Source organism: Guyanagaster necrorhizus (assembly GCF_019112545.1).
Source record: "Guyanagaster necrorhizus MCA 3950 unplaced genomic scaffold BT62scaffold_10, whole genome shotgun sequence".
In the NCBI taxonomy this organism is placed as follows: Eukaryota; Fungi; Basidiomycota; class Agaricomycetes; order Agaricales; family Physalacriaceae; genus Guyanagaster; species Guyanagaster necrorhizus.
The window spans coordinates 1,036,881-1,052,238 of NW_025064889.1; the positions used below are offsets into that span (position 1 = coordinate 1,036,881).

Sequence of the window (15,358 nt, forward strand, 5' to 3'; positions counted from 1 at the left end):
ATAAACGACCACATTCTCACTCGCCATGATGAATTCTACCTGCTAACACAGAGCTCTATTTCCCGCTCGCTGCCATGTTCTCCACGCCCCGCCCTATTCTCAAGCGCGCCCCGTCGCAGCACCCGCCCCTCGCCGTCCATTTCCCTTCGTCCCCGCTCCTCACCCGTACCTTTGACGCCCATCCTCGCGAGTCCTATGACCGCTCACCTATCGTCGTAGCACCCAATTCGTGTGCCCTGCCAGAACGTGGTGGGCGCTGCTACACTCTCGACGATAGCCAGGCCTTTTACAAGGGCCTGCATCCTCGCGCCCTAGCCACCGTCCCAGATCTTATCCCAGACCTTTCTGGCTCCAGTGATGAGAGCGACGGCATAGCAAGCCCTCCGCCTGAGGCATATTATTTCCCCCGCGCTTCGACCCCGAAAAAGTCAAAACCCACCTTCTCCGACGACCTCCCATTCCCCCCTTCTCCCCAGACGAAGAAGAAATGTGCAGCGAAGCGGCGGGCCATCTGTAAAGCCCGGGAACGGGAACGAGAAGAGTCTGGTGGTTGTCTGGATGGCTTTTAGTTGTTGCAGGAACAGAGTTGCAGTCCGAGCAGTATTCTTATTTTATTTTTTTTTTTCGCATCCATCATCGCTTTCCCGTTCACATCATCCGTACATACCACACTCTCAATGACGCCTTTTTATGACCTCCCTCATTAGCCTGACTCGCCATATACCAGTGACAATCCAATCCAATCCAATACTGTACTACCACCGCTAGTCGCATGGACTGCGTCGCCTCCGTTGCTCAATTCAACAGCCGTGACGGACAGGAGTACAGCCAATTGAGCCAGTCGTAAGGTTTCACCGCTCCGCCTTCTTCCGTTCCGTGTGGCTATGCATCTCGGCTCAGGTTTCTCAGCTGCTGTTGGTCTTCTCTCTCTGGTCCTGGCAGTATGGGACAGGCATCTCGGTTCGACGTCAAATTAATGCTTGGTCACAATGCTTGGCAAATTCCTGGTATCTATCTGTTATGTTACTCGGTCTGTATCCTCGTCGCCGTATAACATCTTGACGACAATTTATCTCTCTCTCAAGTCCAGCTGCGGTACAATTCATCGATTGTTCCGCTTCCTGACGTCGACAGATTACAGATTATTGCATTCCCGGGACCTCGAGCGCGGTCCCGTGCACCTTCGAGATCATGGCGAGAACCATCTAAAAATGCAATTGTTACAAACCTGCCATTGAAAACGAGGCTAACCAATGGGTACCACTTGTGAACGGAATTCAGACGGAAATCGGTCTGCTTTGCTTTGGGGACAAATTCAAGCGATCATGCATCCTTCTCGTCTCTGCTGAACCCTGTTCTGCAATCTATCTCGGTCCCTCTGCTGGCATAACTTTGCCCCTGTTCTCCCTTCACGAGGCGGCGGGGTAGCATCATGGACAAATTGAGCTTCCCCATCTGAAGCACGTCATCATCGATTTTTCCTCTTTCAACGCAATGACTCCACCCACGAAGCCTCGAGGCCAACTAACCGACACGCGCATCTTCTGATATCTATCGCATTGGAGCCTGGCCATTATTTATCTCCCTATGGTCCATTCCCTCCTACTACTTCCGGACCGCATCCGAAAATGCGCCACAAGCTGCTACTATTACTCTATCTTTCGGACCTGATCCGGCACTTTCTTCTCTCTGTGGCGCGGTCCCTTACTTTTAGACGCGTCCTTGGGCTATCTGTATATGTGCACCACCTCTTTCCCCTCTTCTGGGCTCGGATATTGATGACACTTGGTGCTTCCCATTTCTTTCTGATGGCTAACGGGGCTCCGCTGGCTGTGACTCGGAGTTTTGTCCACGGTCAGGAGGACAAGACGCGTATTCTTGGCGGATGGACAACCTTTGATCCCGAATTCTCTTAACCTCCTCGGTGCCTTAATCTTAACTCGGGACAAAGCTACTTTTTTAAAAACACGACGTAAAGATGCTTGGCGTCCATTTCGACGTTGTTTATGTTCAGCTGTATCAAGCCAGGAGGGCCCGCCGACCTGCCGATATCCCGACATTAACTTCGGAGTTTGATTCGAAAACTTGGATTTAGATCCGGCCACTGTTGGTAACCTACATCCGTGATATCGGGGGGCCCCGCCGTCCGAGTTTCATACTATGATCCATGCATTGAAGGAAACCCTCTCACCGAGGCTACGTTCTTGATGCGGCTTACTAGTAGTGGTTGCAGGCCAACAGTCGCCAAACACTGCAACTCTCAATTCATCGGTTCTTGTTATATCATCATTCGCGCATATCGGGGAGGTGCTCACGCATGCGATTCCGCAAGACAAAGGGAACAATTGATGTCGATGCACATATGCTTCCGCACATGGTGAATTCTCTCTTTTTTTGTGTCCTTGCGATACAGGAGTGGCTGGCGGGGATGTTCCATATGCATAATATATCAAAGAATGTAACCAGCTTGGATCCAGGTATAACGCTCTGCGATTAAGGAATCTTAATCGTCTAGAGGTGGAAAGTATCACTGAAACGTCTCCCTTTCAATGGAAGACAAAGCCAAGGACCAATTTGAACTTGCGCCGTCCTTCGACTGCGATATACGGTCTTTCTCAAGGTTACTTGGAATGCGTCACAGTTATGTACATATCTTGGCAGCATGACGCACTCAAAAAAAAGTTCTGCAGAATGGACGAGAAGCGGAACTATCAAGGTGTTTGTTACTCTCGTACTCATAGCCTTTCTCTCCAGAGACACCCAAGGTTCTTGAACACAAGAAGATGTACAGTGAGGTTAAAATCGCCTATGGGGAGGCTTTTCGAAGGTCCTTAAGAGCCTCGACCGAGCGATTGAGCAGCAATAAAGTCAAACGCCCGTCAAGAAGCTGTTCGCTATCATCAACTACTTTGCCAAGTAATCTTTTAGAGAGGAGATGGCGATATCGGATATGAAGTGTTCGATGTATATGCTGCTCTGTCAATGAACACAAGGCGAGTAGAAGTCAAGGCAAGTTCGAGGGCATCGAAAGCGGTGAAGCCTGAGTGTGATCAGCAGATGCCCACGGTGGCTCAAGTTTGCGTTTCATACTGCCAACGTGTCTAACCCCAGCAGCCATTGCTGGCCTTAGTTATGGAAGATTATTACCTAGGCGACGACATGACGGCCTAATAGTGAAATGGATAAATAACTTCGGCACTGACTCGGGGGCTAATCGTCAATACAATTTTTACTCAACAAGTCTGATCCGAATTGGCGTCGTATAACCCCCATATGCACTATCCCATCCTCCGCCTTGGCGGCTGTTGGACAAAATTTGAATATCAATACGCTAAAGGAAGAGCTTGGCAGAAGCTCCATCCCATCCACGCCGAAAGCCTTCCAAGTTCTTAACACACAATTAACGCCACCCAGATCCTGAGCTGGCAATCGATTCACGTTATGGCCGAACGATGATGCTACGAGATGGTAAAAAGAGCAAATGTCGATAGTATGGGCATTCTATTCTCCACTGCTGGCGCACGATAGATAGACTCAGAGGTAGGCGTGTTTTCATCCAACTCTCTGACCCATCGAGGTCAGGCTGAATAGCGCAACTCTGTCGCATACTTCCATTGCTGTGTCACTGCTCTGCATTGGTGCGCAGGAAGTTTAAATATGCAGCAAAATGCAGTACGATGGAAACATGGGTTCCGAGGAGGCAGGAACCAAAGGAAGCTGAGGATATGTATAGTCAATTGCTGAAAGTTTGTAAACCCGAGCTTCTTCGAGTGACATCATATATGTCACCTGAGCGCACTTCGCACACACAAACCTTCACAGCAATAAACGAGCGCTTCAACCAAGCGATTCTCCTTCGTCATCAAAAGGAGTCAGCTAGCCTTCAGATTGCGTCAAGGACGGAGGAACAATAGAGATGTAAAGAATATGCATCTTCTTTGCCCGAGGAATGACCGACGTTCAAGGGATGGGTACGGCCACAACGGTACGCGGAGAAATACCGGTGAGCTCGCATGTCGAAGCCAGCGGCAGTAAGAAAAACCAGTCGCTCTCACGAAGAGAAAATCCGCCCCCAACCTCTGGCTCGCTTGCAACCCAAATGAACGCCCTAAATTGTGATCATAGAATCTTCGTCCACCTCATCTCACCTCCGCCGCCCACTCACGATCCGAAATGTCGTAGCCGCGCCATGCTATCTACCACCTCTCCCTGCAATCGCGAAACAATGTCCGCCTGGTGATGATCGCCGCCACCACCCACGTATCCAGCGGCAAAATCCACCTCGGGGAAGGACGTCGTGTAGCTGTCCCGGTTCCACATGGAGGTAAACGCGACGAGGACGTAACAACTGAGCAGGACGGAGCCGCCGAGGACCATGAACAGGATCCATGAAGTCGATCTCGGGTATGACAGGCAAACCCGCGGGTGAAGTTTAAAGGTGCTGATGCGGGAAGATTGGGCGAGGACATAAGAATGTTGATCCTTTTTCTTCTCACATTGAGAATAGAGTGGATTGCTGGTGCTTATTAGACGGACCATCGTGTTTATCATAGCATTCGGGACAGAGAACACATCGGATACATTTCCGTATGCTCCGTCATATACGGAAAACGTGAAGTTTCGAAAACCATCTGTGTCAATAGAAACAAGGAGGGGAGCGTTCCGCCCACCAGCTATCAAGTGTAAGATTCATCAATCCTGACCACATTCGTTGAGAGATGAGCTAAGAGATTCGAGGTATGTTGTATGAGATTCCATATCCATGACAGAGCTATTCTTCAAATCGTAGACGGGGGACGCGGTGCTCTATTGGGATGAATCGTTAATAGCTCAACGCGTCAGTTTTTGGAAGAAAAAAACCTACTATGGTCATAGTCATAAAAAGATTCAAAGGCGGATTGGCCATGACGGCTTCCGAAGCACCGTGAAAACCCAAACCAGTGTACGAGGGGTCGTCAAGCGCAGCGTGACAATCGCCAGAGGTGATGTTACCGTCAACCCCACCACATACGGCGATCTGAGCTAGAATCATGGTGGATTCATTTCGCCCTCCGTTATCCAACGAGCTCAAACAGATTCGCAATGCAACGTCATTCATCCCGGGCTCGGAATAATAAAAAGGCGCTATCCATGCCTGGCACTCACCACTACTGAAGTAATGTCCGTATGCATGGGGATAGAACGACACAATCCATGGAGTCTCGATCATTGGCATGTAACCTGTCCGTTGGCGCCAAGATAGTCTACGCTGGTAACGATGGCATAAGACGAGCAGTTCGCCAAGGAGGCATCAGAGTCGACACTCGCACTGCATCGTTCTTCGGTAGCGTCAACCGGGACTGTTTGCTGAGGATGGGTCAAGAATCCTTGGAAGCCAAGATGATTATACTGTAAGAGGCTGCTGTTAAATTCTCCCCAACCGGTGGTTGTGGTGGTAGCCATGTCGATGGTGATGAAATTAATGTCGAAGAGAAAGACAACCTCGACGAATGACACGACAATATACGTGAACATTCGTTTTAGGCACCACGATCGCGTAGACCAAGAGACCTTTGTTTTCGTGGACAAGAGAGATGCTCGTCGCTCTCGATAGTCCTAGCAACGTACCGCCCGACACACCAAATAGGGGACGATGCCTTTTGCCACCTTACCCTTTCATAGCATGCGACCGCCAGCTCTCCCAACAGAAGCGTCGTCGCAGAAGTGCTGATTTGCAATAGCAATGTCATCATTGAAGGGGACTTTAACCGGATGAGAGGAGGGTCAGGCTCTCCTGGGATTTCTCTCCCTCCGTGAAAGTGGGTTACCGACTGTGACGGATCGGTGGATGCATGGGCAAAGAATACGGTCCAGACAAAGGTACCCGTTGTCAGCAACGAAAGACTGATGATGGACCAATTTCGAGAAAAGAATGACATGGAAGTAGGAGGTGATGGAATCAGTTCATGGTTGATGCGGGAGGGTTTGTGAGGGGACTTTGACCAAGTCCATGATCTTGAAATGCTTGAGGAATCCATGCACGAGTGATTCATATGCTCGTACTGGGGGAATCCCTTCAACGAGGCTTTGGACATGGCATGGGTGCACCGTCTGATAACGATAACGTTCTTATATCTGAAATTGCACTGACACGTCCTAAACCCGTTGATGAGAAAAATGTAAAGTAAGTAATAGAGAACTGTATCAAGGCACACCTGACACCGCCCTGACAATTGAAGATTGAACTTGACGGTGTCCATCGGTGATCATCAAATGACTCCCGCAACTACAGCGTCCGAATGCATGGTGCTGAATGAAGTCGGCGAGGTTCCACCCCAAAAATAACCAGAAGGTCGGGTAAGAGCATAACGAGGAAGATCCCAGATGGCGGCGGCAAAGCCATCAAGCAAGGTTTGGGAACAGGATCTGAGTAAATTTAGTGTTGTGGAGGTAACCAATAGGACGTTGACCTCGCACCCGTTTGATGAAAATTCAGATTGGACTAGAGAGACACCTCCACATCCACAGATAGGCAAAATAATCAGGAACCCACTGAGGCGCGATAACGACGATTTCGTGTAAGCGTTCGGTACCACCCTATTCTCTGGTTACGTGCCATAGGTCATTGCACGGCCAACACGGGAAGATGGTGGGTCGTGGGGACCTCATTACCGGATTCATAAAGGTTTGTACGAATCTAGGAGAGTCTGATCTGGAACTGCCATATATCTAATGGCTCACGAGAGTTCGTAAGGAAGGCACGAAGAGTGTTATGGCAGTGGGAATAGGTGGATGATAATGATTACCGCACGGTTTGAATTGTTTATTTAATGAAAGACACGAGTTCGAATTCGTTGTGCTGCAATTTGTAAGGAACACGAAGCTTTGCAACAAACCGCATTGCAGAGAGCAAATATGAGAATATTCGGAACCTCCTGCAAAAGTAGCGTAAGTAATATGGCCACTAGGAAGGGCTACAATGCGTCTCTTTGCTAGTACAAAAAGATGACCCGAATATGAGAAGGGCAGGAGGAACCCAAGACGACATTGAAGAGCCAATGTCGGCGATTTTATTCTATTTCTCCGCTCCCTGCAGCTGGTTTGAATATTTGACAACGATGACGACGGATACAACACAAGGCTTCAAGTTTCAATCGACGATGTCCAGTACTTTGCAGGCTTCCTTCCTACCATGTCGGGACTCGAAGAGATCTGACTGTCAAGCCAAATACTTAGAACTTTTGGGGTGCACTGTCACCGTTGGCATTATTCTCAAAAGAGATATCTCGGTCCAGCTTTCTCTCGCTTATGCGCTGCCAATCTTGACTGGCGGTGGGTCCACTGGTATACGGTCTTACCATGAACAGGTATCGATGCAGGTCTAGGCCGTGATCAAGCCAGACTTATATGTTTATGTTGATACGTCGAGATTCCAAGTCCTGCCAGATTCTTAGTCTTTCTCTAAATGAGTAAGCCTTCATATCAGCCAAGACAAGTAACCTCAAGCTCCAAGGCTCAAGCCAACACCAGCTACTGGATGTTCACACGACCACTTTCATAGGCACCTGCGTTTCCCGTCATCTTCCGCTTCGTGTAGCCAATATAATGATACCTGTTTATACAGTGCAATCTTTCGGCTTCAAGTTGACACCAAGCGGCACAACTTTCCACCCTCAAGAAGGCAGGAGATTCGGCATAAACCTGGCCAGACATCCTCGGCTGGAATTCCATTATCATGATGCGTCTTTGCTTTACTGGCCTCGGCTTTTGGTTTTACAGACCTCTGCCGTCTCGCAAGCACTTTGTCGGACTGTTTTCTTCCTTTCTCTTATCGATTTTGGGGACGACACTGGCACGGAGTCCTCGTTTCAAGTCTAGACCTTGTTATACTATCGTTCATTCTAGCGCATGGTATTGAGCAAAGTGTACAATGAAGTGCCTCCACGACGATCACCTTGGTCAAACTTTCATCATGCATTGATCATCAATGAAGCGATCATTATTCTTCAGGCGCTGGCAGGGGATTTGAAGGCGGTGAATCGTTCGAGTAGGGGTACAGTACTCCTATTTCAACCTGAAAAGGGCAGCCCTTGAAGACAATACTTGGAGCACGTTTACACCAAAATTTCTTCTGAACTTTGCTTTGCTCCCAAAATACATAACAAATTCGCTAGCAGTGAGCATACAAACTGTCGGCTCTCCCTACTGAGCCGGCCCTCGGCAACTCCCGCCAATAGGATTAAAATGATTCATCGTACCCCACACTTTTAACCAAACCCTTCACTCAACACCCATCTCATCGAAAAATAATGGTCAAAGCAGTCGTTCTCGGAGCCGCAGGTACGTCCATATAACCTAGTCAAGGGCTCCTGCTGAGCTCAATGACTTCAAAGGTGGTATCGGTCAACCCTTGGCCCTCCTTCTCAAGGCCAACCCAGCTGTCACCGCCTTGGGTCTCTATGATATCGTGAATACGCCTGGTGTTGCCGCCGACCTTTCCCATATCTCCACTCCAGCCAAGGTTGAGGGCTACCTGCCCCCAGATGATGGTCTTGCCAAGACTTTGAAGGGCGCGGACATTGTCGTTATCCCTGCTGGCGTACCGAGGAAGCCTGGGGTGAGATACCTCGCGCGCTTATCTCCAAATATGCTGATTTATCCTTCTAGATGTCGAGGTAGGTCTTTTTTCAACAAGTCGTTCTTACCAGCTTGTACTGAAATGATGCTGTCGCGCTCAGAGACGATCTCTTCAAGGTAACAATTTCTATATACTTGTCTACCAATTCAACGCTAACAGTCTTCTCCTAGATCAATGCTGGCATCGTCAGGGATCTTGCGACTGGAATCGCTAAGCACAGTCCCAAGGCATTCGTGCTTGTCATCTCCAATCCCGTCAACTCTACCGTTCCTATCGTCGCCGAGGTTTTCAAAAAACACGGAGTCTTTGACCCCAAGCGGTATGTCACCTGCCCGTTTTCATTCCATCATTTCCTTCACCTGATCCATCCTCAATTATTTTGCCCCTGAATTCCCCTGTGCTGACTGTGCCGCCCTTAGACTCTTCGGTGTAACAACTCTTGACGTTGTCCGTGCATCTACATTTGTTGGGGAGATCACGAAATCGGATCCCACAGGCGTTGTCGTCCCCGTTGTCGGTGGACATAGTGGTGTCACCATTGTTCCCCTTCTCTCCCAGTCTTCTCATCCTCTTCCTTCCTCTTTCTCTGCTACGGACTTGGACGCCCTGATCAACAGGATTCAGTTCGGAGGCGATGAAGTGGTTAAGGCTAAGGATGGCGCAGGAAGCGCGACTTTGAGTACGTGTTTTCCTTCCTTTTTCACTACGTCTCCTTGACTGATATGACTACCAGGTATGGCGTATGCCGGTGCTGAGTTCGCTAGCAAGGTCGTACGGGCCGTCAAGGGTGAGCAGGGAATTGTCGCCCCCACCTTCGTCCACCTGGACGCCGCTGCCAAGAAGACTCTCGGCGTCGAGCTCGATTTCTTCTCCGCTAAGGTTGAATTGGGAGTAAGCTTTCTTTTTCTTCTTTTGTTGCTTCACAGATGCTGATGCCATCGTCTAGTCCAGAGGTGTCAAGACCATTTTGCCATTGGGTGAGCTGACGGACAAGGAGAAGGGTCTGATTGCTGCTGCTGTTCCGGAATTAAAGACTAGCATTGAGAAGGTCCTCTTCGCAACTTCTTTTTGTTTATTTTTTTTGCTCATTTACTTGTTTCAGGGCGAGAGATTCATCACGGAGTCTACTCAGAAGCTTTAGATGAGATGGATTAGAATAAGGAAGAAGAAAGTTTGAAATTGTACTAAGCTGCTAAAGTGTTTTCTTGTAGATGACATCCTGGATGTATACGTATATTATTCTGTTTTCTTACTCTTTTACGTCTGTAGTGAAGACGGCGAAGTGGTCGCGATAGTTTGATTGCCGTTGGATGTCCACTTCGCTGTGCGGATTGTCGTCGATATGCTCTGGATTCACCTCGGCACGCGAAGAAAGTGCGCTGCTAAGATGAAAGCACACATGGTCGAAAGATACTCCGTACTCGGGATTTCTTTGCTGGGTGGATTTCTTCCCAGTCGCAGATGCAGCTCGGAATATGGGTGGAGCTCCTGGGTTTGCTAAGATTTGTGAGGTCGGTGATTGATCAGACGGACTTGGTCCTCCGAGGACAAGAATCTCCCGTTCCTGCTTTGAATCCGTGCTGCACGGACCTCAGCTGGCACGGGAAACAGAGGAAGGATAATAATACGTGTAAGTAGAAATACCAAGATTCCCGAAAGGTCGAACTGAGTGGTTCGCGTATTGATTAAAAGTTGTACAGAGTGCCTAGCAAAGCTCGCTGAAGCATATCTGGTCCGTGACTGTGACCGATAATCACGTGTAACTGCATCATTATCACGCTGCGTGACAGTACATTCAATTGTTGCTGTTAGTTTCACGAAATGTGCGGCAGATTCGCACTGCATCTCTCCGTGAGGACCTCATTGTATTTTTTAAAACTAGAATAACATTTAATTGACTTGAAGCGCGACGAAATTCAAGCCCAGACTGCCGCTGCCGAATGGATTGATCAAGACAATTTCGTTCCGCGATACAACATCGCGCCTCGAACGCAGGCACCCGTTCTGCGCAGGTCCCAAGGCTCTAATGCGCCATCTGCCTCAGACTCACAGCCAAGTACGAGCAAACTGAGCTCCCAAGACACGCTTGTCTTGCAGACAATGAAGTGGGGCCTGATTCCCCACTGGTCCAAATTTGAAGATACCAAGTTGAATACGACCAATGCGCGTGCGGAGAACCTCGTCGATGGCGGCGGTATGTGGCAGAGCTTAAAGGGAAGGAAGAGATGTGCAGTTATTTGTGAAGGGTAGGTTCAAGTATATCCTTTAGAGAGTGTGCTGAAATAATACGATGTCCAGTTACTACGAATGGCTTACGAAAGGAAAGAATAAGCTGCCGCACTTTACGCGCCACAAGGGCGGAAAACGGCTGATGCTCATGGCTGGGCTCTATGACTCCGTCGTCCTAGAAGGTAACCACTTCTGTCAGGTCATTTCGCTATTGCCAACTGTTCGGAACAGGTTCAGATACTCCTCTGTGGACATTCACAATTGTAACGACCGCTGCTGCCCCTGAATTTGAGTGGCTGCACTCCCGTCAGCCTGTGATATTGTCAACCATGGAGGCATTGGACCGGTGGCTCGATACGTCGTCTCGACAGTGGGACGACGAAGTCGCAGGCCTTCTAGGTCCATATGAACAGAAATCTTCCCCTTTGGAATGGTATACTTTCGTTCTCAATGGGTATCGTCGCAACTTTATGACTCTCATTACAGTTATCAAGTACCAAAGGAGGTTGGCAAGGTCGGCACAGAATCGTCGACGTTCATAGAACCGATTGACAAGAGAAAAGACGGTATTGAGGCCATGTTCGCTAAGCAGGGAGCGAAAAGGAAAGATCCTCCCGAGTCGTCAAGCAGGAAGACAAAAATGGTTCAGCCCGTCTCGAAGGCGGAGAAGCCCTCCAAAAAAGCAAGTTCGCAGCTTCGGCTATCAAGGGCACATGTGAAAAAGGATGAGAGCGACGACGAAATTGTAATTACAGATGGACCGTCCGGTCCTTCTCCGCAGAAGAAGGTGCTTATTTTGTCCCTGTGTTCATCCGCGTGTAGTTGCTAATAATGAGACCATACAGATGAAGAAATAGTGTATAGTAGAATTTTGGGTAATTTCATGTGTCAAGATCTCGGGTTGGTATTCTTGTTGTTATCATATGTACAATATACGTTATTTTGTTAATCTCTTCCTAACTCAGTCTATTCTCCAGGTTGATTTCCGAGGTATACCGACAAAGCGCTCACCAAGCGCTTGAAAGCTAAGACGGTCAATGGGTTCAATAGACCTCATCATCTCCTGAAGAAAAATTCGTAAAGTATGGTATCAGAGGCAGCAGTGCAATCATGAAATCACAAGTCTTCTGAGCTAACACAGAGAGTGATAGCTTCACAGGTGTTTTATATACATTTGCGAGTGCCGCGCTGCTGTCATGTCCAGTCTGTTGTTTTCGTATTATAGATGAGGATATGTATCTGGTTTCACCGATTCTGGACCAGTTTCATGTCAGACAGAAATTCCCGCAACCATCAGAAAAGAAGAGAGGATATTCCTATGTATTCACAAATCTCCTCTGATTCTGGAAACTTGATAAATATCTGGAGAGGTATCAATAAAGTCTACAACAACTCAGAGAGAAAGCTAGGGTATTTACATCTCATCTGCTGATTGGGCATGCCGTCTGTTGACAGTCCCGTCTTTGCAAGTATGTCTGCACCAGCATGCGATAGTGGAAGTTGTGATTCCAAAAGTTGAGATTGAGTCCAGCTTCTGGTTTGAGTTCAACGGCATAATCCACTACAAGCTAGAGTCTAAAATAATACGACTGAGAAATCAGAAAAGTCCGATGGTGCTTCTTGGAGCGAAAAGATGCAGAAATTAGTTAGAGAGGCAAAGAATCTCAGAATCAATATAGTTTTGACGAGAGCTCGTCTATCACTGGCCAGATCACTCATGTCGGATGGTCGATCAACTACTAATTGGTCGACATATCGATCACAATAGAAAAGTAGCCATGATGGCATTCTGAAACTATAGAAAGCTGCATAATGAGATATTGAGCATCCCAGGCTACTTGTAGCGGTGTCAGAGATGCAGCACCGGCAGTATGGCTATTATCTGTTCGATTAATGTCCTCGAAACGCCACAGGAAGACGTTTTCCACGTGGAGAAATTATGAAAATCATGGAGTTAAACAACATTGGGCGATTCCTAGACAAGATCATGCCGTCAAGAAAGGATGAGAAAAGACATGGCCACCAGTATTTCAGTGGAGTATCGGCAAAGGAGCGAGAATTTCACAAGCGAAAATTGTTGGAAATTTGACGACAAGATTTTTCCCAGACAGAAATTGAGAGGAAGCGGTATCACTTTTCTGGAGTGAGGCAACTTCGAGGCAGGTATCCAGCGGCCTTTAATCGCCTGCTCTGCCGTCTCTTCGAATGTTGCTGCTTCTTGGACAGCTGAGATGAGTGTTAATGGTTGGGGTGTTAGCCGCGGCTGTACAGAGGGGTATTATCACTCTGTCTGTGATTAAGGCATCTACAGGATTCCTGCATATCCCTTCCAAGTCTATTCATCTGGCTTCGAATATCTCTTCCTTGTCCTTCAGCTGAGTCATCCTGATAGATATCTATGTATTGGCGAAGCTTTTTCTGCGTGTCCTTCAACGATTAAACTCGTCTTACTCAGCATCATCAGTCATCTCCACCACAATTCGATATTTTTTCTTAAGGCTATCTATGTCGCAAGATCATCCGTATGGCCGAAGTAGCCCAAGTCGACGCCTATTCCAGAGGCCATTCGTGTCCTTGGATGACTCAGAACTTCATATTCTAATGGGTCAAGGTAGTTCGTCAACGATGTCTATAAAACTGCGAGAGCTGCACTGATATTTCTCCAGCTGGAAAGTGCACAATAACGTCCGCAATTGCATCTGACACCGATACCTCTATGTATGGGTATGCATGGTTGCAGGCTTTACCATACTAGAAAGCTGACAGGCTCAAGTTTCCAATCGCACAGCCGTCATCAGTTTGTAGCTAAACCTGACCAAGTCCACACGACCGCCGATTCATTCTTGGCCACCTATCAGCATGAGCACGAGATTTGGATGGTTCTTAAGCACTCCGACTCGGCATCGACATTTACCGTCTTCGATGCTGCTGACGCGGGTCACAGCGCGAACGAACTTCTCCAGTCTTCGCCTACGGCGCAAACTGTCAGAATTATGAAGACCCATAGTAAGGTGACGATTCCGAACACCGAGAAGACTGCAGGTGCGCCAGTAGGGTTGGTCTTATTCTTCAAGGTCAAACCCGGAAAGGCCGACGCAGTGCGCGAACTTATCTTTGTAAGTTTTCCCATCAGATCCAAGCGAAATTTATAAATTGATCTTCTTAGTCTGCTATCTTTTCCCTTCGTCGAAGAGGAAGAGAAAACTCTGATTTGGTTCGGTTTGGAGTATCCTGACACCCCAGGTCATTTCGGAACTGAATTCCCGACTTCTTCACAGACAAAGGAAGAAAGATCCATGCAACTGGAAAGGCTGCGCAGGCGGTACAGGCTTTAACTGACTGCCGATGTCACGGAGGTTGATGTCGTCGCAATGAAGATCGCGGTTCAGATCTAGGGAAGGCATTCATTAGCGAGCACATGAACTTCTTACATACGTATACGTAAATGGCGTCCCGTCTATTCAATTATGAACTTTTTTGACCGTACACATTATACAAGAGCAGCCGCGAATAAAAATACGCAGCGGTACTTTCAACCCTTCATATCTACGAGCATCGCATGTGCTGCGGGTTCAGTCCAGACTGTTTGTAATCCATCATGATATAGGTCCAATCAATGTTGACCCATAGGGTATATTAATCAGAATGAGCGCTATCTATCTGCTATCAACTGATGCCAGCTTGCTCATATCACCATTAAACACCATCGGAGAATAGGGACTTAAAAAGTACCAGGTAGAATGCTAACGAGATTGTCTATTCGTCAATATATGCAGAGATTTGGTATATTGTCCAAGTAATATGAAAGGAAGATTGTCTAGAGGGCGGCACGCTGGGAAAGGTTTGAGTCGATGACAAAGGTAGCATGGGTGACAGATGGCTTACGTTCTTGTAGTCGCGTTTATTATACAAGACACCGCCAGGGGTAGCAGGGGCAGCCACGGGCGAGCGCTTTTTCTTGGTGCTGGTGTACGATGCCGTCGAGGGGCAGTAGCTATTGGATGACGTGCATTGTCCAGTGGTCTGTGGGCATTAAGCGAAAATAAAAGTATGGTGAACAATCAGTGATACCTTATGGTATGTGCAGGCGTTGCTCCCCGTGCCTTTGCCGTTGTAGAACCTACGAACATGTTAGATGGATTCTAGAAGGCTCTCTCTCCGACATACGTGCATCCAAAGTAGTCGCCGGAGAAGGGAGGGCTGTCGCACTTGCCCGACACTTGTCCATGTCCCTGTGAGTCGTATTCTGGGCACACGTAACCAGTGTAGGGGGTACTGGACGGTTTGGCAAGGGCGGGGCCAGCGATCATGGCAAAGACGGCGACAAAGGAGACGACAGAGAAGCGCATTGCTATTGTTAAGGAGAGTGTTTGTTAAAGAATGTGGTGGGTTGATGTGCTCAAGAAATTCTCTACTTCTTGGGGGAAAAGACAAAGAGAGAGGTAGGTATCTGTGGTAATTTTTTGTTTATAAATAATCCAGACCAAGGACGTATTGTTGAACCGGTTGCAA

General features: G+C 48.0%; 9 protein-coding genes across 9 annotated transcripts; 5 read left to right on the forward strand and 4 right to left on the reverse strand.

Moving 5' to 3' along the window:
• The first annotated feature begins 11 nt into the window (after positions 1-11).
• Positions 12-625, forward strand: BT62DRAFT_931177 (uncharacterized protein). The gene has a single exon (XM_043186077.1). The coding sequence runs from the start codon at positions 75-77 to the stop codon at positions 567-569; it is 495 nt and encodes a 164-aa protein (XP_043040838.1). The 5' UTR covers positions 12-74; the 3' UTR covers positions 570-625.
• A 242-nt stretch (positions 626-867) lies between these two features.
• On the forward strand, positions 868-1,277 carry BT62DRAFT_76469 (uncharacterized protein). Its single transcript, XM_043182197.1, has one exon. The coding sequence runs from the start codon at positions 990-992 to the stop codon at positions 1,236-1,238; it is 249 nt and encodes an 82-aa protein (XP_043040839.1). The 5' UTR covers positions 868-989; the 3' UTR covers positions 1,239-1,277.
• A 2,784-nt stretch (positions 1,278-4,061) lies between these two features.
• On the reverse strand, positions 4,062-4,687 carry BT62DRAFT_76504 (uncharacterized protein). Its single transcript, XM_043182199.1, has one exon. The coding sequence runs from the start codon at positions 4,549-4,551 to the stop codon at positions 4,162-4,164; it is 390 nt and encodes a 129-aa protein (XP_043040840.1). The 5' UTR covers positions 4,552-4,687; the 3' UTR covers positions 4,062-4,161.
• On the reverse strand, positions 4,467-5,367 carry BT62DRAFT_76517 (uncharacterized protein). Its single transcript, XM_043182201.1, has 2 exons — positions 4,865-5,367; positions 4,467-4,806 (listed from the first exon to the last, which is right to left on the reverse strand). The coding sequence occupies exons 1-2, from the start codon at positions 5,213-5,215 to the stop codon at positions 4,693-4,695; spliced, it is 465 nt and encodes a 154-aa protein (XP_043040841.1). The 5' UTR covers positions 5,216-5,367; the 3' UTR covers positions 4,467-4,692.
• BT62DRAFT_76506 (uncharacterized protein) lies at positions 5,368-6,443 on the reverse strand. Its single transcript, XM_043182200.1, has one exon. The coding sequence runs from the start codon at positions 6,237-6,239 to the stop codon at positions 5,520-5,522; it is 720 nt and encodes a 239-aa protein (XP_043040842.1). The 5' UTR covers positions 6,240-6,443; the 3' UTR covers positions 5,368-5,519.
• Positions 6,444-8,130: 1,687 nt separating this feature from the next.
• On the forward strand, positions 8,131-10,240 carry BT62DRAFT_931180 (malate dehydrogenase). The gene is made up of 7 exons (XM_043186078.1): positions 8,131-8,319; positions 8,373-8,596; positions 8,788-8,936; positions 9,037-9,296; positions 9,351-9,508; positions 9,564-9,665; positions 9,720-10,240. The coding sequence occupies exons 1-7, from the start codon at positions 8,289-8,291 to the stop codon at positions 9,756-9,758; spliced, it is 963 nt and encodes a 320-aa protein (XP_043040843.1). The 5' UTR covers positions 8,131-8,288; the 3' UTR covers positions 9,759-10,240.
• Positions 10,241-10,424: 184 nt separating this feature from the next.
• On the forward strand, positions 10,425-11,750 carry BT62DRAFT_931181 (DUF159-domain-containing protein). Its single transcript, XM_043186079.1, has 6 exons — positions 10,425-10,468; positions 10,523-10,863; positions 10,916-11,028; positions 11,078-11,279; positions 11,333-11,633; positions 11,692-11,750. Exons 1-6 carry the CDS (start codon positions 10,439-10,441, stop codon positions 11,701-11,703), a joined length of 999 nt encoding a protein of 332 aa, XP_043040844.1. The 5' UTR covers positions 10,425-10,438; the 3' UTR covers positions 11,704-11,750.
• A 1,439-nt stretch (positions 11,751-13,189) lies between these two features.
• Positions 13,190-14,326, forward strand: BT62DRAFT_993597 (uncharacterized protein). The gene is made up of 4 exons (XM_043190418.1): positions 13,190-13,457; positions 13,513-13,570; positions 13,620-13,962; positions 14,013-14,326. The coding sequence occupies exons 1-4, from the start codon at positions 13,352-13,354 to the stop codon at positions 14,079-14,081; spliced, it is 576 nt and encodes a 191-aa protein (XP_043040845.1). The 5' UTR covers positions 13,190-13,351; the 3' UTR covers positions 14,082-14,326.
• Positions 14,327-14,435: 109 nt separating this feature from the next.
• Positions 14,436-15,258, reverse strand: BT62DRAFT_931183 (uncharacterized protein). The gene is made up of 4 exons (XM_043186080.1): positions 15,014-15,258; positions 14,918-14,966; positions 14,732-14,869; positions 14,436-14,678 (listed from the first exon to the last, which is right to left on the reverse strand). Exons 1-4 carry the CDS (start codon positions 15,193-15,195, stop codon positions 14,664-14,666), a joined length of 384 nt encoding a protein of 127 aa, XP_043040846.1. The 5' UTR covers positions 15,196-15,258; the 3' UTR covers positions 14,436-14,663.
• Positions 15,259-15,358: the final 100 nt, after the last annotated feature.